We start from the raw sequence: 22,181 nt of genomic DNA on the forward strand, positions 1-22,181 counted from the left end.
CACTGTTGGCTTTCAATGAAACGCAAGTGAAATAGTTTAAAAGGCAGATTTTTTTAAAGGTTTTTCTGAACTATGACACGACCCTGGTGTACTCAACTCTAGTGTGCTCTACTGTGCACTGCACTGAACTCTGAGTTGAGTACACTATTATTTACTGTATTGTACTTTGCTGTACTACACTGTACTAAACTCTACTAAACTTTTTTTTTAAACTTTACTTAACTGTATTGTACTTTACTGTACAGTGCTCTGCTCAATTTTTTTTGTTTTACTTTACTGTGGTGTTCTGTACTGTGCCCTCCACACATCAAATGAAATGAAATCAAATTTTATTGGTCACATACACATGGTTAGCAGATGTTAATGTGAGTGTAGCAAAATGCTTGTGCTTCTAGTTCTGACCGTGCAGTAATATCTAACAAGTAATCTAACAATTTCACAACTACCTTATACACACAAGTGTAAAGGAATGAATAAGAATATGTACATATGAATATATGGATGAGCGATGGCCGAACGGCATTGGCAAGATGCAGTAGATGGTATAGAGTACAGTATATACATATGAGATGAGTGATGTAGGGTATGTAAACATTATATAAAGTGGCATTGTTTAAAGTGACTAATGATACATTTATTACATCCAATTTTTAATTGTTAAAGTGGCTAGAGTTTTGAGTCAGTATGTTGGCAGAAGCCACTCAATGTTAGTGATGGCTGTTTAACAGTCTGATGGCCTTCGGATAGAAACAGTTTTTCAGTCTCTCGGTCCCAGCTTTGATGCAAATGTACTGACCTCACCTTCTGGATGATAGCGGGGTGAACAGGCAGTGGCTCTGGTGGTTGTTGTCCTTGATGATCTTTTTGGCCTTCCTGTGACATCGGGTGGTGTAGGTGTCCTGGAGGGCAGGTAGTTTGCCATCGGTGATGCGTTGTGCAGACCTCACTACCCTCTGGAGAGCCTTATGGTTGTGGGCGGAGCAGTTGCCGTACCCGGCGGTGATACAGCCCGACAGTATGCTCTCGATTGTGTATCTGTAAAAGTTTAAGTGTTTTTGGTGACAAGCCAAATTTCTTCAGCCTCCTGAGGTTGAAGAGGCGCTATTGCACCTTCTTCACCACGCTCTCTGTGTGGGTGGACCATTTCAGTTTGTCCGTGATGTGTACGCCGAGGAACTTAAAACGTTCCACCTTCTCCACTACTGTCCCATCGATGTGGATAGGGGGGTGCTCCCTCTGCTGTTTCCTGAAGTCCACGATCATCTCCTTTGTTTTGTTGACGTTGAGTGTGAGGTTATTTTCCTAACACCACACTCCGAGGGCCCTCACCTCCTCCCTGTAGGCCGTCTCGTCGTTGTTGGTAATCAAACCTACCACTGTAGTGTCGTCTGCAAACTTGATGATTGAGTTGGAGGCGTGCATGGCCACGCAGTCATTGGTGAACAGGGAGTACAGGAAAGGGCTGAGAACGCACCCTTGTGGGGCCCCAGTGTTGAGGATCAGCGGGGTGGAGATGTTGTTTCCTACCCTCACCACCTGGGGGTGGCCCGTCAGAAAGTCCAGGACCCAGTTGCACAGGGCAGGGTCGAGACCCAGGGTCTCGAGCTTAATGGCGAGTTTGGAGGGTACTATGGTGTTAAATGCTGAGCTGTAATCGATCAACAGCATTCTTACATAGGTATTCCTCTTGTCCAGATGGGTTAGGGCAGTGTGCAGTGTGATTGCGATTGCGTCGTCTGTGGACCTATTGGGTCGGTAAGCAAATTGGAGTGGGTCTAGTGTGTCAGGTAGGGTGGAGGTGACATAATCCTTGACTAGTCTCTCAAAGCACTTCATGATGACGGAAGTGAGTGTTACGGGGCGATAGTCGTTTAGCTCAGTTACCTTAGCTTTCTTGGGAACAGGAACAATGGTGGCCCTCTTGAAGCATGTGGGAACAGCAGACTGGGATAGGGATTGATTGAATATGTCCATAAACACACCAGCCAGCTGGTCTGCGCATGCTCTGAGGACGCGGCTAGGGCGGCTACTCACATTGGCTGCGGTGAAGGAGAGCCCGCAGGTTTTGGTAGCGGGCCGTGTCAGTGGCGTTGTATTGTCATCAAAGCGAGCAAAGAAGTTATTTTAGTTTGTCTGGGAGCAAGACGTCGGTGTCAGCAACGGGGCTGGTTTTCTTTTTTAATCTGTGATTGACTGTAGACCCTGCCACATTCGTCTCGTGTTTGAGCCGCTGAGTTGCATCGCTACTTTGTCTCTATACTGACGCTTAGCTTGTTTGATTGCCTTGCGGAGGGAAAGGTGGGCGAGGGAGGGCTTTGTATGCGTCGCGGAGGTTAGAGTAGCAATGATCCAGAATTTTTCCAGCCCGGGTCACGCATTCGATATGCTGATAAAATTTAGGGAGCCTTGTTTTCAGATTAGCCTTGTTAAAATCTCCAGTTACAATAAATGCAGCCTCAGGATATGTGGTTTCCAGTTTACATAGAGTCCAATGAAGTTCTTTCTGGATCGTCGCGGTGTCTGCTTGGGGGGGATATACACGGCTGTGATCATAATCGAAGAGAATTCTCTTGTTAGATAATGCGGTCGGCATTTGACTGTAAGGAATTCTAGGAAAGGTGAACAAAAGGACTTGAGTTCCTGTATGTTGTTATGATCACACCACGACTCGTTAATCATAAGGCATACACCCCCGCCCTTCTTCTTACCAGAGAGATGTTTGTTTCTGTCGGCGCAGTGCGTGAAGAAACCGGGTGGCTGTACCTACACTGATAAGGTATCCCGAGTGAGCCATGTTTCTGTGAAATATATATTTTTTAAATCTCTGATGTCTCTCTGGAAGGCAACCCTTGCTCGAATTTCGTCTACCTTGTTGTCAAGAGACTGGACATTGGTGTGTAGTATACTCGGGAGCGGTGAGCGATGCGCCCGTCTACGGAGCCTGACCAGAAGACCGCTCCGTCTGCCCCTTCTGCGGCGCCGTTGTTTTGGGTAGCCTACAGGGATCCGATCCATTGTCCTGGCTGGTGGTCCAAACAGAGGATCCTCTTCGGGAAAGCCGTAATGTTGGTAAGTTGACGTTGCTCTTATATCCAATAGCTCATCCCGGCTGTATGAAATACGACTTAAGATTTCCTGGGGTAACAGTATAAGAAATAATACAAAAAAAATAAAAAATACTTCACAGTTTCCTAAGAACGCGAAGCAAGGCGACCATCTCTGTCGGCGCCATCCTGAAGCAAGTGAAACATAAACATAAATGTATATGATTGGTTCAGACCAAAAATCAACATACAGTTGAAGTCGGAAGTTTACGTACACTTAGGTTGGAGTCATTAAAACTAGTTTTTCAACCACTCCACAAATGTATTGTTAACCAGCAATAGTATTGGCAAGTCGGTTAGGACATCTACTTTGTGCATGACACAAGTCATTTTTCCAACAGTTGTTTACAGACAGATTATTTCACTTATAATTCACTGTATCACAATTCCAGTGGGTCAGAAGTTTACATACACTAAGTTCACTGTGCCTTTAAACAGCTTGGAAAATTCCATAAAATGATGTCATGGCTTTAGAAGATTCTGCTGGGCTAATTGACATCATTTGAGTCAATTGGAGGTGTACCTGTGGATGTATTTCAAGGCCTAACTTCAAACTCAGTGCCACTTTGCTTGACATCATGGGAAAATCAAAAGAAATCAGCCAAGACCTCAGGACAAAATTGTAGACCTCCACAAGTCTGGTTCATCCTTGGGAGCAATTTCCAAACACCTGAAGGTACCACGTTCATCTATACAAACAATAGTACGCAAGTATAAACACCATGGGACGACACAGCCGTCATACCGCTCAGGAAGGAGACTCTGTCTCCTAGAGATGAACGTACTTTGGTGCGAAAGGTGCAAATCAATCCCAGAACAACAGCAAAGGACCTTGTGAAGATGCTGGAGGAAACAGGTACAAAAGTATCCATATCCACAGTAAAACGAGTCCTATATCGACATAACCTGAAAGGCCGCTCAGCAAGGAAGAAGCCACTGCTCCAAAACCGCCATAAAAAAAGCCAGACTACGGTTTTCAACTGCACATTGGGACAAAGATCATACCTTTTGGAGATATGTCCTCTGGTCTGATGAAAAATAGAACTGTTTGGCCATAATGACCATCGTTATGTTTGGAGGAAAAAGGGGGAGGCTTGCAAGCCGAAGAACACCATCCCAACCATGACGCACGGGGGTGGCAGTATCATGTTGTGGGGGTGCTTTGCTGCAGGAGGGACTGGTGCACTTCACAAAATAGATGGCATCATGAGGGGGGAAAATTTATGTCGATATATTGAAGCAACACCTCAAGACATCAGTCAGGAAGTTAAAGCTTGGTCACAGCCTTCCCTGTGGCTCAGTTGGTAGAGCATGGTGTGTGCAATTCCAGGGTTGTGGGTTCGATTCCCACGGGGGTCCAGTACAAAAATAAAATGCATGAAATGAAATGTATCCATTCACTACTGTAAGTCGCTCTGGATAAGAGTGTCTGCTAAATGACTAAAATGTAAATGTAAATGGGTCTTTCAAATGGACAATGACCCCAAGCATACTTCCAAAGTTGTGGCAAAATGGCTTAAGGACAACAGAGTCAAGGTATTGGAGTGGCCATCACAAAGCCCTGACCTCAATCCTATAGAAAATTTGTTGGCAGAACAGAAAAAGCGTGTGCGAGCAAGGTGGCCTACAAACCTGACTCAGTTACACCAGCTCTGTCAGGAGGAATGGGCCAAAATTCACCCAACTTATTGTGGGAAGCTTGTGGAAGGCTACCCGAAACATTTGTCCCAAGTTAAACAATTTAAAGGCAATGCTACCAAAATACTAATTGAGTGTATGTAAACTTCTGACCCACTGGGAATGCGATGAAAGAAATAAAAGCTGAAATAAATAACTCTCTCTGCTATTATTCTAACATTTCAATTTTTTTTAATAAAGTGGTGATCCTAACTGACCTATGACAGTGAATTGTTACTAGGATTAAATGTCAGGAATTGTTAAAAACTGAGTGTAAATGTATTTGGCTAAGGTGTATGTAAACTTCCGATTTCAACTGTGTGTGGATGTTGAAATCAATCACATTTCAACTTCTTTTCAACGTCCATGGATGTCTGGTGTCGGTCGGTGCTCGTTGGGTAAGGATGCTGGTTACAGTACATGGAAAGACGGGGCTCATGGGTAGGTGTTAGTAAGAACAGATGGATAGGGAAGGAGGGAGGGTGGTAGAGAGATTTCACACTTGCTGTGACCACCAGATGACAGAAAGATAACAATTATGAGTAGAACGTTCAGTATGCCAGTGGAAGGGAGGCCTGTAAGCAGGTGACTCAACTGTGGTTTGTGTCTACTATTATTTCCCATTGTAGCCAATTAAATTCTCTTACCAATTTGGTTATCTCGTTCCCAGACTCATTCCCCAAATGCATGAAGTGACTGGTGGACCAACCTGTCGAACTTGGCCTTCGTTAGCCAATACAGAAAGACCGGGAGAAACTCACTAAAAATAGGCATTGGTTTAATCGGCTTAATCTACCAACCAATTATATCCCACAACACCTCCCCCCTAAACCTCCCCGTATGTGTCTCGGGGCTCCCGGGTGGCGTAGCTGTGTAAGGCGCTACATCTCAGTGCTAGAGGTGTCACTACAGACACCCTGGTTCGATTCCAGGCTAAATCACAACCGGCAGTGATTGGGAGTCCAATAAGGCGGCGCACAATTGGCCCAGCGTCGTCCGGGTTTGGCTGGTGTAGGCCGTCTTTGCAAATAAGAATTTGTCCTGAACTGACTTGTCTAGATAAATAAAGGTTAAATTAAAAAATGTATATATATTTTTGTGCACCTGTTTACGGAGCCACGCCTCACGGTTGTGTGATTGGCAAAAATAAAGTGATGAAAAATACAGTATATACAAAAGTATGTGGACACCCCTTCAAATTAGTGGATTCGGCTATTTCAGCCACGTATACAATCGAGGACACATCAGTGCAATCTCTATAGACAAACATTGGCAGTAGAATGGCCTTACTGAAGAGCTCAGTGACTTTCGACGTGGCCTGGTCATAGGGTGCCTTCTTTCCAACAAGTCAGTTTGTCAAATTTCTGCCCTGCTAGAGCTGCCCCGGTCAACTGTATGTACTGTTATTATAAAGTTGAAATGTCCGAGGAGTGACAACGGCTCAGCCGCAAAGTGGTAGGCCACACAAGCTCGGAATGGGACCCTGTGGCAGTGTGACGGACTAATCTGGGTTTGGCGGATGCCAGGAGAATGCTACCTGCCCCAATGCATAGTGCCAACTGTACAGTTCGGTGGATGAGGAATAATGGTCTGGGGCTGTTTTTCATGGTTTTGGGCTAGGCCCCTTAGTTCCAGTGGAGGGAAATCTTAATGCTACATCATACAATGTCATTCTAGACAGTTCTGTGCTTTTATCTTTGTGGCAACAGTTTGGGGAATGCCCTTTCCTGTTTCAGCATGACAATGCCCCCGTGCACAAAGCAAGGTCCATACAGAAATTGTTTGTCGAGATCGGTGTGGAAGAACTTGACTGGCCTGCATAAAGCGCTGACCTCATGGGATGAATTGGAACGCCGATTGCGGTCTAGGCCTAATCTCCCAACATCAGTACCCGACCTCACTAATGCTCTTGTGGCTGAATGGAAGCAAGTCCCCGCAGCAATGTTCCAACATCTAGTGGGAAGCCTTCCCAGAAGAGTGGACGCTGTTATAGCAGCAAAGGGGGGACCAACTCCATATTAATGCCCATAATTTTGCAATGAGATGTTCGACGAGCAGGTGTCCACATACATTTGGTCATTTAGTGTACTTTACTCAGTAAGGTCACTCCCATAGAATTCTATAGTCACTCCCACTAAGGCCAACCTTGAATCATTGATGTCCCAGGCTTATATGCGCTGTGCACAATAGCCTGGGGATGAGGTTACCAATTTGGTAACTTAAGAGTTTTTTAATCCCTTAATAATTCATCATCCAAATAGATAACAGTAAAATTACAATAACGAATTGGTAGTTCTACCTTGTCACTTCTGTGAACTTTCATTTTCCTCCCTCATGAGGGAGAGAAATGAGAAAATATCTTAATTTAATTTTTTATTTCACCTTTACTTAACCAGGTAGGCTAGTTGAGAACAAGTTCTCATTTACAACTGCGACCTGGCCAAGATAAAGCAAAGAAGTTAATGATTTCAGGGTCTTGGGTAACAGAATTTCAAGGCACAGGGTAATGTTTCTTAAACTTACACAAGGCAAATTCTTTCAAAAAAACTAAATATAAGTGTTGATATTAGTTGTCAGGGGTCTTTTCTTCAGCATTATTCTGTGTTTTTGATATATTTCAAATACCTTTTAAGACTTTTCTAAGACCCCTTTTCTGTCTGTTTGCTTAATTCTAATATTTAGGACAGAAAATGTTTTTTAAAAATGCATATAAAAATATAGACTTATCTTTCATTTGACACCAGATTTGACATACTCCTATGAACTTCACATGCTGGTGTTCTGTATACAATGTAGCTTTTAAAGTAGCTAGGTATCCTGAGTGGTTGAGTGTGTAGGTTTCTCTGTACCATGGGTGTAGGTACTCTGTTGTACCATGGGTGTAGGTACTCTGTTGTACCATGGGTGTAGCTACTCTGTTGTACCATGGGTGCGTGGTTGCGTTAGCTGGCAGGTCGTCATGGCTCCCGCAGTCTGAGGGTCCAGTGCCAGTCTAATTGCAAACAGGGCCGTGAGGAATGTGGGCGAAGCTGCCAAGGGCCAGGAGTGGTGGGCATAGCATGGCGAGCCCCCCCCCCCCCCCCCCCCATCCATCCGCTGCTGGTGTACCAGAGGAGGTCAGGGAGTTTGGGTTTAACACTACTGAACAGGGGCTTAGAATAACACAACAGTATCAGCTATGTCTACCTCCTACACACACACACACACACACACACACATTTCACATTTCAAGCATAGCCGAGCCTCGAATAACCCCGACATTAGATACAAACCCCTTACGCACACAGCTCATCAAACTGCGTGTTTCATATTCTACCCTGTTGGAATGTCTCGCATCAATATATACCTTCTGTCAACTCTGTTAACACAGATTTAGAGAGTGGCTTGGTGCCCGAAGGGAGCTGCACACTGGTGAACCAAGGCTGAGAGTCCTGAGGGAAAGATGCTGATTAGCTCCACATTACCTTCCATTGTTGTTCCTGGTTAGCAGTCACTCCGCTGCGCTGCGTCGTTCATTTAATGTGTCATACTGCAGCACATTATGCTGCATCGTGTTGGGTTGTATAACACTGTGTGTATTATATAATGCTGTAATGCTTGGCTTGCTGTCTGTCAACGTGTGGAATCCTGCAAGACAGGCAGACAGACAGACATGTGTTTCTCCTAGCATGTGGCGGGCTTCCTAAGAACGTGTCTGTCTGTCCAACACGTTGCTCCTGTGGTTTTCAACACACATTCCTCCCCTTCCCCTCTCCTCCCACTCTTCCTCCCTTCCATCCTTCCCTCCTGCGACCCTAACCTCTGACCCCATTCCGTCCTCAGGGAGCCGTCATGTATCTGCCTCAGACGCCACCTGTCTGTCTCTCTGTGTCTCTTTTCATCTCCCTCGCCTTTCTTCACTCCCCCTGTTTTTCCCTCTCACTGTCTAGTATGTGATTTCCCCTTTGCTTTCTGTGTAGTATTACTGTCTGAAACGTGCACAAGTGTAAACACTGGCTGCTGACTTTAATACAAAAAAGAAGCGGCTTCACTCTCACACATAAATGGTAGTATACAGTACCTTATTCATGGGGTAGCTGATGGACGTCAGTGCCGTGACTCCATGCCAGGTGCTTCCTCCTCTGCGCTTGAGTGTGTCACTTGAAAGGGCGCCATGACACTTCATTGAACCAAGTCGCTGCACTCTGGCCTCTTATAATGCAGCCTGTGTGGGAGATAGGGAAGCTGGCGCCGCTCCCTGGGGCCACAAAGAGCCAGAATAGAGGCCGCAGGTTGGGTAAACTCATCAGACTGGCACTGGCAGTGATTTCCTCTTAAGTAACACTATGTTACCGAGGAAGATTAGCAGATAGTGTTTTATTCCTCCCGTATGACCCGACATGCCCCGTCGAAAAAAACCATTAGGCGGATTAAGACGCGTAGATGAGGGCGAGCAGGAGAGAAAAGAGGAGGAGAGCGGGCGAATCAGGAGAGATCAAATAACAAGAACGCTAGAAGAATTGGTTTAAAGAGGAAGAGATGGTGTAGTTTAGCGTTTTTCAGCGCCTTTGCTAGTTTTCTACCCAACCAAATTTGAATTTGAGGTATTTAAAATCTGTCACTAGTACCTCTCAGTTAACATATATATGCCCCTGTGGCTATGGGATCTTTCCTCCTGTAACTTCTCCAGATCCCTAGCAGACACCCTTAGCCTTCTGTTAATTGTGCTAACACTGGTTAGCATTGGCTTGCAAAACTACCTCTAACTTCCTTCATTCTGGACACAGAGACATAAAAATGGTATCCACGATTTCATCTGACTCTGGGGAAGTAGATCGAAGGCATCATTGCCAAAATCCCCAACTCTCCCTTTAACTCTATGAGGACTGAAGAGGCTGTTTTTACGCCACCAGTCACCCCTTAAGACGTCCTTGTTTCAGAACTCCCTTTTAGCCTCCGACACGGTGAAGAGTTTTGTTCGAGAGAGTAGCAGAGTACCCTAAGTGTTCTGATTGCAGTGTTTCAGTTTTAAGTGTGTGTCAGGCCCTGTCTGCTTTCCTGCCACCCTCCTCTTTCCTGTCAGCTCTATTTTTGTGACTTCACTGCAATTCCTCTCTACACAGGGTGTAACGTCTAGGTTTCATCTTCCTTCAGATGGCCGTTAACCCCTGGTGTGGCACGAGCGTTTTCAGTAGAGAGCAGGAACACATATTTTCAATTTTCTTTGGGGGGGGGGGGGGGTGTGACTGTGAACTAGATCACAACTCCTCATCTCTCTCCCCAAGCATAATGGGAGTTGTGTTACATGTTTGAGGGGCCTCACAGGCTGACTTGATTTGACTGTGCTTAGGTATGAGATGAAATGTCCCCTCCCTAGATCTCTGTGTTCTTGGGTTTTGATCTCACAACAGTTTACTTGTCTGTCACTGTGCTAATGTCATTTGTACTGACAACTGTTAAAGCTCATTACATCTTTTGAGGACAACTTCAGTGTCACAGTTGGCTACCTCACCTTTCACACTGCTGAAACTGGTCCCTTCCTCCTATCACCTGCTTTAGCCATACACCCCTACCCCTGGGGTAGGCAACTAGATTCAGCAAATTGACCACTAAGCCAAAAAATGTAATATTGGCAACAGATTTCCTAAATTAAACAAATTTCTAGCTGAATTCCCGGTGATTTAACAAACTTTTGGGGGCCCAAAAAAATTGGCGGGGCGGGTTTTTGCCCACAGGACGCCTGTTGCCGACCCCTGCCTTACCCTAACCACTTTACTGATAAGGAGGTAGCTGCATCCTAATATGGCGACCAGAGTGGATGTGTTGAAAGGAAAGTAGTGGGTGTGTGGAAAGGAGTGGGTGTGTGGAAAGGAGTGGGTGTGTGGGAAGGAGTGGGTGTGTGGAAAGGAGTGGGTGTGTGGGAAGGAGTGGGTGTGTTGAAAGGAGTGGGTGTGTGGGAAGGAGTGGGTGTGTGGAAAGGAGTGGGTGTGTGGAAAGGAGTGGGTGTGGGGAAAGGAGTGGGTGTGGGGAAAGGAGTAGGTGTGTTGAAAGGAGTGGGTGTGGGGAAAGGAGTGGGTGTGGGGAAAGGAGTGGGTGTGGGGAAAGGAGTGGGTGTGGGGAAAGGAGTGGGTGTGGGGAAAGGAGTGGGTGTGTTGAAAGGAGTGGGTGTGGGGAAAGGAGTAGGTGTGTTGAAAGGAGTGGGTGTGGGGAAAGGAGTGGGTGTGGGGAAAGGAGTGGGTGTGGGGAAAGGAGTGGGTGTGTTGAAAGGAGTGGGTGTGGGGAAAGGAGTGGGTGTATCGAAAGTGTCTGCTATATCTTAAACAGTTTTGATTGAGCTCTGTTTTTTCCCCTTCCATTTCTTACCATGCAACTGCCGTACATTGAGCTACTGTCCGCAAGAGTTTGGACTTCTGTTTTTAAGGCAGAGCATGAGTCTGAGTCGTATTTCATTGTTAGTTTTCCCCAAATAATTGTACATTTTCAGTTATAAACTTACTATTGTTTATTTTTTATGCTTCGTGCGTTGTATGCGAGTGTTTACTGTGACTGTCACCGTAAGTAGCTACTAGGTAGCTACTTCCCACGGACAGTGGGTGCTTGTCAAGCGGGAGCGAAGGGCACTGTGTCCTGGTGTTGTTGCCGTGTTGTCATTCCCTCCCCATTGAGTAGTAGACTGTATGTAAGTATCAAGGTGACATCTACATGGTGAACAATATTATTTATTGTGTAGGCTGCTATCCTACTTGAAATAAAACTATGTGAGAGAAAAAAATTGCCACATAGCTCCCGCAAAAAATTGCCACATAGCCCTTTCAGCCTCGCAAAACGATATCGAGTGGCAACAAATCTGCCCAAATAGCTGATTCACTTTCCGTACACCCACTCCTTTCGACACACCCATGCGCCCATGCTCTGGTCGCCATATTGGGCTTCAGCTACCCGTACTGGACTTCACTGCCCATACCATGAGTCATTGTAGAGCCCATTGTAGATGTACAGTATGGTGGCAATGGCTTCTCCTCGTTCTCCCCCCCATCTCTTCCTCCTGGCTAGTCACCAGTCCCCTTTCTGTTTAGGGTTTTCCTTCCAACTTGGTAGAGTGCTGCCTTGAAATAATTCGCTGTCTCGCTCGCTCCCTTTCTCGATCTTTCTCTCTCGCTTGCTCGCTTTCTCTGTCTTTCTCAAACAGTGGAGAGTAAAATGGTTCTCTCTGGTTGAAATCCCTGCCATCGGCTGGGACCTGCTCTCCCTCTGAGTCTCAGATTTCCAAAAATAATACTAACCGAGGGAAGAGGGTCCAGTTTCAACCGTCTGCTAAGTATCCAGCAGGAGTAGCCTGCGGTCTTAAAGAGCCTCGCGCACGTCAACAGAATACCTATCTACGTACATACTGTGCGCTGTTCCATCCAAACATTGCTAAAATCTTAGTGAGAATGGGTGTTTTTACGGAATGTGTATTTCTACCATTGTGCTCTCTGTCTCCCCCTCAGGCCCAGTGTTTTGGGTGTGCTCCTGCAGCCGTGTGGAACAGTGGGTTTAATTTCGACCAGACCAGGTGCTGATCATGGAGTTTAGATTAGACAGTTAAAATGTATTTTTTTTTCAACAAGGAACATTTATATTTTTCACAACAACGCTATATTAGAGCGTTGGGCTAGTAACCGAAAGGTTGCAAGTTCAAATCCCCGAGCTGACAAGGTGCAAATTTGTCGTTCTGCCCCTGAACAAGGCAGTTAACCCACTGTTCCTAGGCCGTCATTGAAAATAAGAATTTGTTCTTAACTGACTTGCCTAGTTAAATCAAGGTAAAATAAATAAATCAATTCTAGTGATGTTATAACCTCGACGTAAGTATTCGTGTTGTCACGATACGGGAATTCTGACTTCGACACCAGGTTTAGTATCGTGATGCTCGACACCATCATGATACTCGATTCCAAAACGATACCACAAAAGAACAAGTATTAGCTAAAGTCCCAGAACGGAACTTGATCCAGACAAGCTCCGCTTACTGCTCTGTTCAATCGTTGGCCATCTTTTGAGTTCAATATCATCACATTTGAACATTTTTATGTCAATGCTTTTGAGACAGCAATGTATGCATTAATGAATCAATCATACGGTCAATTTGACTTTGTTTTTATCAGTCGAACTACAAAAAAACAATGGTCATCATTTATTTGAAAGGTACATGTCTATTGATAAACTGGGTAAATCAAAATGTAGCCTAGGACTCTTCACAATGTCCCGTGTGGCTCAGTTGGTAGAGCATGGTGTTTGCAACACCAGGGTTGTGGGTTCGATTCCCATGGGGGACCAGTACGGAGAAGAAGAAAAAAATATGAAATGTATGCATTTACTACTGGAAGTTGCTCTGGATAAGAGCGTCTGCTAAATGACTGAAACGTAAACAATACAGATGAATGGATGTTATTCAAAAGGCGCGTGTGCATGCATTGAGTTGAGCTTGTTTTTGTTGATATCATGGGGCTACAGATGACAAACAATCCCTTCTATTTAGGACTTATTTTATTGGCAACTCTAGGAGAACATATTATTTTATTGTACTGATCAACAACATTTGCATAGAGGAAGCAATCTCTTTTTATTAAATTGTGCGCTGTCTCTTTAAGATAGTAATGACATAATTTGTGAGGCAGATCGTAGCTGTGTAATCTGACTTTGCGAGTAAAGTTGGCCACGCTTGCGCAGTCCCGTTCCTCTTTCTCTTGGAAGTGCTCTTAATCTGTCACACCATGGCAAACCCCAAACTTGACTTCACCACTGGAGATTCTGGTGCCTCCACCCCCATTCCTATGCAATGCCCTGCCCTGTGAAAGAAGCGTTTTGTGCTGCTGATGGGCCACCCCTGCAAGATTGTGGAAATGTCCACCTCCAAGACCGGAAAGCACGGACACGCCAAGGTTAACATGATGGGCATTGACATCTTCACCAACAAGAAGTATGAGGACTTGTGTCCCTCCACCCACAACATGGATGTGGCCCCACATCAAGAGGACCGATTTCCAGCTGTTGAACATCACTGATGGGTTCATGTCCCTCATGAGTGACAATGGCGAGTGATTCAAACCAGGGCAAGGAAATAGAGCAGAGGTTTGCCACCTCTGAGGATATTATGGTCTCGGTGCTGTCCGCTATGGGGGAGGAGTATGCGGTGGCAGTTAAAATGACCGGCAAATAGAAGGGCTTGACAGCCCAAGTAAAAAACTCCACCCACAATCAGGTTCTAGCATTCGAATTGGTTCTATTAGCGACGGCCTTCACAGAAAGCCTCTATCATTCTGTTTTGATTATTTGTTTTTTTTAGTTTCTCTCTCCGACGCTGTGCCGGACTGTTCCACCGTTATCGTGGCTCGTTCGCTGTGTTGGATGGCATTCTGCTGGATCACAAAGATTTTGTTTAGTTATACATAGTCTACTAAATAAAGAAAAGTACTTTTGAAAATAATGATTTTCTTTTTTTTGTTTGAACTTCTTCCTCAATCCTCTTTATTTTTGGCTTCGAGATGTCTTGGTCTTACCACATACATCCCTGAATGTTTAAAATAATGATAATAATCCAGAACAACAACAACAACAAATAAGAATAATAATAATATATTATTTGAAAGGATTCTGACTTTGTCTCTCTGAAATCTAATGAACGTGTTTTTGGTGGCGAGGGCGACATGAATGAATAACGTTTTTTGGTGACTAACAGCTTCGCAGTCGGCATGTTTGGAGACCTAACGATGCAGCCCAGACAGCTGTAGAAATCAATGAGCAAGTGGAGCAGGAACTATTCTCTTCGCGCTATAATGTCACCTCTACGCGCTCTCCCCTCCCCCTCTTTCTTCCTCCTCTTCCTCGTTCTCTCTCTATGTTGACAGGAGCCTTATTGCTGTCGGCATTCCAGGGGTTAAAGCTCTGTGAGCCAACAGCAGCAGCGCAGCTCGGCTTTAGCCACTCCCTGAGCCAGCCAAGGATTTTTGTTTTAAAATCTTGATCTCCTCCTCCTGCCTCACTCTCTCACTCGCTCTGGGCTTTGTGTGAGCGTGCAGCGGTGGCACTGTGTGTGAGTGTATGCCAGAGAGAGCAGACACAAACGAGAGAGAAATAGGGGGAGACTAAAAGCATTCTGTTTGCACACAGACAACCAGGAATCCTTCTGACTGCAGTCGAGGAAGACTAGAACCAGATTGAAAAGAAGAAGGAAAGGAAATAGACTCTAGAAAAAGAGAGCGAGCGAGGAAAAACAGGACTGCCTGAGACGACGAGAAGAATAGTCTACCACGCACACACGTATACACAGTCACAAACACAGCAGGCGTGTAGCAGCGAGGCAAGGGTACTCACTCACACACTCTCGGACAGTAAAAAAAAGGCAGGAAGCTGCCTGGATCTTGTCAAGGGAGAGGTGTGTGTATCCGTCTGCGGGTGTGTGTGTGTCTGCAGTGAGAGGAGAATGGAGGAGGGCTTGTTGTCTGTGGCCCCAGCATGCAGCTCTACAACCACCAGCGCCTTGCTCAACAACCACTGCACCGGTAATGTACTGTACTATAACCGTAGAATTGCTTTCAGTACTATTCCAGAGAGAGATGTTTGGAGGTTAATGGTGTGCCAGCTCCATGTGGTTCATTGGCGTGTGCACTCTATGGGGTTTCCCCCAGCTATGCACTTGAAGTGGAGTTTGCTGCAGAATCTCTCTACTGCAATACCATCTGTGTGGTTTACCAGAAATTACATGCAAGTGGTTTTAACAGACAATACCTTTATGACTTTCTTAGCTTGTGTGAGTCATAGTGAAACTATAGAAGTAGGTAGGTAGATAGTTGTAGATTACTGTGAAAGAGAATAGCCCATTTCACAACCCGCTGTAGTTCCCCTGTGTGTGCGGCTGTTTACCGGTCTGCGTGACCAGCTGCTCATTCATACGATTACCTCTGCACCCCCGATTGTCTGTGTTTGGGACCAGTATGACTTTTCTCCAGTCCATTCACTAATTATTCAGAGAGCACCCCCCCAGTGAGACTGCTTCTGATTGACTGAGGACAGGTCTGAGGAAGTAGAGCCATCTAGATGTCTGTCTTTATAGCAGGGAGGATATGAATCCGAGAGAGAAGAGTGAGAGAGTGAGAGAGCACGTGGCTGTAGATGGAGTGTGACTGAGTTAGGTAGAGAGAAGGAGGGGAGTGTCATAGTTCATAGCGGTGTGTCCAGGTTTGGGGAGTAACGGATTACATGTAAGGGATTACAAAAAAAACGGTAACTTTAATCCGTCACCAGCAAAAAATATCGGAATCGGATTAGATACTTTTGAAAAACTAGATAATTACTTCGAGGATTACTTTTAAATTCAGAAAGGATGTTTTCTCAATGACATTCAATCAGCTTTGAAAAAAAGTGCAAGTTTAAGTTTGTTCCACCTGAGTGTGTCTGACCACAAGTCAGAGACCACTATGATGACACACCAAATGTGTTTGATGGATCGCGGGAAAGAGCAGGAATAAATCGGATTTTTTAGGCTACAGTCCATGCTATGTCTTCCAATGGTGCGACTGCTGTCGGCATCCTAAGATTATCCAACTTGAATAAATGCTTGGAGTTAAGGATGACAGCAGTGGTGTAGTCTACGGCGATACGGATATCAGTTATTATTGATATTTACACAGCGCATTGATGTGAACCACACTGCTGCTCTCTCATTTAGCTATTTGCGGATTGTGGTTGTTGTGGATGGCTGTTCACAAATCTAAATGTGTATTTGAAACCAATGGTTGAATTCAAGAAGTTTAAGCTGCCTATCAATCATTGTTTTTAAAAGCAGTGGACAGCCAGTGAAAAATGCTCACTTGAAACAGCTGCATAGTGCGGATCCCATCCTATGGAATAAAAGTGTGGCTTTTATTGCTCAATCTAATTCCTGCTGATAAAATCAATAGGCCTAATGGACACATGCTCAAACTCGCACACTTTTGATAGACTTAAAGGGGCAATCTGTATTTGTTACATCCGTTTTTTGACTTATAAATTATATATATACAGTACCGGTCATAAGTTTGGACACAAACTCATTCAAGGGTTTTTCTTTATTTGTACTATTTTCTACATTGTAGAATAATAATGAAGACATCAACACTACGAAATAACACATGGAATCATGTAGGAACCAAAAAAGTGTGCAAAGCTGTCATCAAGACAAAGGGTGGCTACTTTGAAGAATCTCAAATATAAAAAATATTTTGATTTCTCAAACACTTTTTTGGTTACTACATGATTCCATATGTTATTTCATAGTTTTGATATCTTCGCTATTATTCTACAATGTATAAAATAGTAACAATAAGGGAAAAACCCTTGAATGATTAGGTATTATAAAACGTTTGACTGTTACTGTGTATATATAGAGTTGAAGTTGGAACTTTACATACACCTTAGCCAAATACATTTAAACTCAGTTTTTCACAATTCCTGACATTTAATCCTAGTAAAAAGTCCTTGTCTTAGGTCAGTTAGGATCACCACTTTATTTTAAGAATGTGAAATGTCAGAATAATAGTATAGAGAATGATTTATTTCAGCTTTTATTTCTTTCATCACATTCCCAGTGGGTCAGAAGTTTACATGCACTCAATAGGATATTTGGTAGAATTGCCTTTAAATTGTTTAACTTGGGTCAAACGTTTCGGGTAGCCTTCCACAAGCTTCCACAATAAGTTGGGTGAATTTTGGCCCATTCCTCCTGACAGAGCTGGTGTAGCCTTATCTACCTGACTGATTTTTTGAGATGTTGCTTCAATATATCCACATAATTGTCCTCCCTCATGATGCCATCTATTTTGTGAAGTGCACCAGTCCCTCCTACACCAAAGCACCCCCACAACATGATGCTGCCACCTCCGTGCTTCACAGTTGGGATGGGGTTCTTCGGCTTGCAAGCCTCCCGCTTTTTCCTCAAAACATAACGATGGTCATTATGGACAAACAGTTCTATTTTTTGTTTGATCAGACCAGAGGACTTTTCTCCAAAAAGTACGATCTTTGTCCCCATGTGCAGTTGCAAACCGTAGTCTGGCTTTTTTATGGCGGTTTTGAAGCAGTGGCTTCTTCCTTGCTGAGCGGCTTTTAAGGTTATGTCGATATAGGACTCGTTTTACTGTGGATATGGATACTTTTGTACCTGTTTCCTCCAGCATCTTCACAAGGTCCTTTGCTGTTCTTCTGGGATTGATTTGCACATTTCGCACCAAAGTACGTTCATCTCTAGGAGACAGAACGCGTCCCCTTCATGAGCCGTATGACGGTTGCGTCGTCCCATGGTGTTTATACTTGCGTACTATTTTTGGTACAGATGAACGTGGTACCTTCAGGCATTTGGAAATTGCTCCCAAGGATGAACCAGACTTGTGGAGGTCTACAATTTTTTTTCGGAGGTCTTGGCTGATTTCTTTGGATTTTCCCATGATGTCAAGCAAAAAGGCACTGAGTTTGAAGGTAGGCCTTGAAATACATCCACAGGTACACCTCCAATTGACTCAACACTAAACAGCACTTTCCTGCGTTTGCGAGCAGCTCTTATCAATGCTTGAGGAACAGCGCTGTTCATGACTTCAAGCCTATCAACTCCCGAGATTAGGCTGGCAATACTAAAGTGCCAATAAGAACATCCAATAGGCAAATGTATATGAAATACCAATGGTATAGAGAGAAATAGTCGACGCGTCATAATTCCTATAATAACTACGACCTAAAACTTCTTAACTGGGAATATTGAAGAACTGGGAATATTGAACCACCAGCTTTCATATGTTCTCATGTTCTGAGCAAGGAACTTTTTAGCTTTTTTACATGGCATTACACTTTTACTTTCTTCTCCAGCACTTTGTTTTTGCATTATTTAAACCAAATTGAACATGTTTCTTTATTTATTTGAGACTAAATAGATTTTATTTATGTATTATATTAAGTTAAAAGGGTTCATTGTTCATTCAGTATTGTTGTAATTGTCATTATTGCAAATATATATAAATCTGCCGATTTTAATCGGTATCAGCTTTTTTTTTGGTCCTCCAATAATCGGTGTGGAAAGATCATAATCGGTCAACCTCTACACCACACCACACTGACCAAAAAGTTATTTTGTTGGTATTTACGCATGTCCCCGTTACCCGTAAAACATAATCAAAACCTATTTCTTTCACTTACTTGCTGTGCTGTTTCGTTGTTCATTTGTTCAGTCGTTTCATTCTCAACCAGGATTTCATCATACATGTCAAGCAGTGGAGTTTCAGCTCTGTCTGTCCGTGGCCTCTTCCTTGGTGCGCACTGTCACTGTGTCCGTTTCCATCTTGTCCAGCTGGGTCTGTAACATTTCACGTAAACCCTGTTTCTTATCTGCATCGAAGTAACGGTCCTTGTACCTAGCGTCGAGCATGGTGGCGACACAGTAAAGAGAGAATGCCACCGAATCGCCTGTTCACAGCCTGTGTCGGCAGTTTTGTGGAGCAGGTGTTTCGATGCCATGACAGAGGGTATCACGTCTGCTGCAGGCGCAGTTGATGAGCTTATTTCTCGAGTCAGTTGTTCGAATGGAGCTAGCTAGTGTGTTCACGTTTCCAAGTTTCAAACATGCTCTCAAATGCCATTGAAATGGAAGCAGCGGTATGACAACCAGCACATTTATGAGCATGCAATACAACTTTCCTCAGTACGAAATCCTTGACAACTCACTGTGCTGTCAGACTCCACATGCTCATGGGGCTGATATCGCTGGTCCAAATGTCAGTTGTGAAGCTAATAGCAGTGACGCTATTACTGTGTAACTCCGGTAGGGCAACATCTGAAGAATAGCACACTTGGTGCACTCGCACGTGTGTACTGTTGCTCTACCAGTCGGCGAAAGCCAACATCACCCACGACAAAGAACGGTTGATTGTCAAGGGCAATGAATTCCATTATCTTGGCGTTAATGGATTTCGACCTTTGAGTTGTCTGGCTGAAGTTTTCTTACTCTTTCAAATGACTGCTCGACTTGTTGACTGCTCGATCCACACAGCAGACATTGTGGGCTAGGTTAGGAATGCTGCATCTACCTACATTATATTGGTATGCACGTCAGCTTTGACATCAGTTTTGCACATCGCCGTTAAAATAGACATCGGGCCGATGCCGACGTTGGCATTTTTACCTAATATCGGCCTATTCCGATATGTTCACTGATATATCGTGCATCCCTAGTGTAGACTTCAGCTACAGACTTCGGCTCGCCTCAAGAAAACATTTTGTGTGCACGAACAGTCCTAAAAGAAACTGCCGAAGACCAAAACGAACAAAAACGGCACAAAAAGTTGTCATAATATATGCACAAACTGTTACTAAGTGTTTTGGATTTGGAAGCAGGTGGATGCCTTTAGGGCTGTGGGAGATGTTAGAACACTTCATTTGGGCAAATGATCTCGCTCTCTCGCTCTTCATACCCCCCTCCCCATGCCACCTTCCTTCAAAGCACACACCCTCCTCAAATTAAAGACAAACAAAAATAAATGAAAGAAAAATAGTGGTGTTGAGTGAGAGGCAGGAGAAAACACAAAGGCAGTCAACAATTACAGACAGTCTTTCTCTCTTCTCCCCTCACTCTATCATATACACAGATTTACACATGCATACTAATAGGCAGACATATGTTCTGACATATGCAGATACAGGTCTATAGACACACACACACACACACACACTGTGTGTGTGTATCTGTGTGGTGTATAAGAGTTAGGGTTTAATAGAGCAGGAGGTGCTGTGTGTTAGGCTCTCTGCCATCTGGGAGAATCACCACTCTGAGAGCATTCACAGATGGCCTGATTCGAGCTTTACAGTTCTTTCTCCAGTGTGTGTTTGTGTTTGTGCACTGAAAGAGCTGTAAAGTGTGTGTTTATGGCGACTAGCGAGTGTATAGTATTTTCTGATCGAGCCGTGAAGTATGTAGGTGCATAGTGAATGTGCAGTGTCCTTTGACAAGGCTGTAACGTGTGTCTTTAGTAACACAGTGTGTATTACAGTGATAGAGTTGTAAATTACAGTTGAGCGCTGGGCTGTGTGTGCAGCTTCTCTCTGCTAATCCAATCTCATCCATCATCAGATCCCTGCTTCTGTCACTCTCTCTCTCGATCTCTCGCTCTCTCTCTCTCTCCCCCCTCTCCCCACACACACACTTGGCCTGGCCGCACAGCCTAATGTCTTACAACAAACATGTTGCCGCATGCAGAAAACAATTTAAAGCCCCTACGAGCAGCCCGCAGGAATCTGAGCACCATTACGATTAACACGCCACTTATACACACACACTCTTGTACATATACACTGTTGTGTACACACATACATTGCCTTCGGAAAGTATTCAGACCCCTTCACTTTTTCCACATTTTGTAACGTTACAGCCTTATTCTAAAATATATATATTTTTTATTATCATCAGCAATCTACACACAATACCCCATATTGACAAAGCGAAACAGGTTTTTAGACATTTTTGCAAATGCATTAAAAGAAAAAAACAGATACATTATTTACGTAAGTATTCAGACTCTTTGCTATGAGACTCGAAATTGAGCTCAGGTGCATCCTGTTTCCATTGATCATCCTTGAGGTGTTTCTATAACTTAATTGGAGTCCACCTGTGGTAAATTCAATTGATCGGACATGATTTGGAAAGGCACACACCTGTCTATATAAGGTCCCACAGTTGACGGTGCATGTCAGAGCAAAAACCAAGCCATGAGGTCGAAGGAATTGTCCTTATAGCTCTGAGACAGGATTGTGTCGAAGCACAGATCTGGGCAAGGGTACCAAAGAATGTCTGCAGCATTGAAGGTCCCCAAGAACACAGTGGCCTCCATCATTCTTAAATGGACGAAGACTCTTCTTAGAGCTGGCAGCCCGGCAAAACTGAGCAATCGGAGAGGCGATCAAGAACCTGATGGTCACTCTGACAGAGTTCCAGAGTTCCTCTGTGAGATGGGAGAACCTTCCAGAAGGACAACCATGCAGCACTGCTGCAGCACACTCACACTCTGCAGCACTCCACCAATCAGGCCTTTATGGGAGAGTGGCCAGATGGAAGCCACTCCTCAGTAAAAGGCACATGACAGCCTGCTTGGAGTTTGCCAAAAGGCACCTAAAGACTCTCAGAGCATGAGAAACAAGATTCTCTGGTCATATGAAGCCAAGTTTCAACTCTTTGGCCTGAATGCCAATCGTCGTTTTTGGGCAAAACCTGGCAACATCCTTACGGCGAAGCATGGTGGTGGCAGCATCATGCTGTCGGGGTGTTTTTCAGCGGCAGGGACTGGGAGACTAGTCAGGATTGAGGCAAAGATGAACGGCGCAAATTAGAGAGAGATCCTTGAAGAATACCTGCTCCAGAGTGCA

General features: G+C 44.4%; 1 protein-coding gene and 1 pseudogene across 4 annotated transcripts in view; both read left to right on the plus strand.

The window, feature by feature from the left end:
- LOC115193916 (echinoderm microtubule-associated protein-like 4) overlaps positions 1–22,181 on the plus strand; it is a 108,139-nt gene that overhangs the window by 39,222 nt on the left and 46,736 nt on the right. For 3 of the 4 annotated variants that reach the window (XM_029753064.1, XM_029753065.1, XM_029753067.1), the window contains exon 1: positions 14,764–15,304. The exons of the other annotated variant lie outside the window; for it this stretch is intronic. In XM_029753064.1, coding sequence (XP_029608924.1) covers positions 15,226–15,304 — 79 coding nt within the window. In that variant the 5' untranslated portion in view covers positions 14,764–15,225. Of the gene's footprint in view, positions 1–14,763; positions 15,305–22,181 lie in introns of those variants that run through there. 4 annotated transcript variants of the gene reach the window in all.
- Positions 13,517–13,962, plus strand: LOC115193918 (eukaryotic translation initiation factor 5A-1-like; annotated as a pseudogene).

Source organism: Salmo trutta, chromosome 5 (genome assembly GCF_901001165.1).
Source record: "Salmo trutta chromosome 5, fSalTru1.1, whole genome shotgun sequence".
Lineage (NCBI taxonomy): Eukaryota > Metazoa > Chordata > Actinopteri > Salmoniformes > Salmonidae > Salmo > Salmo trutta.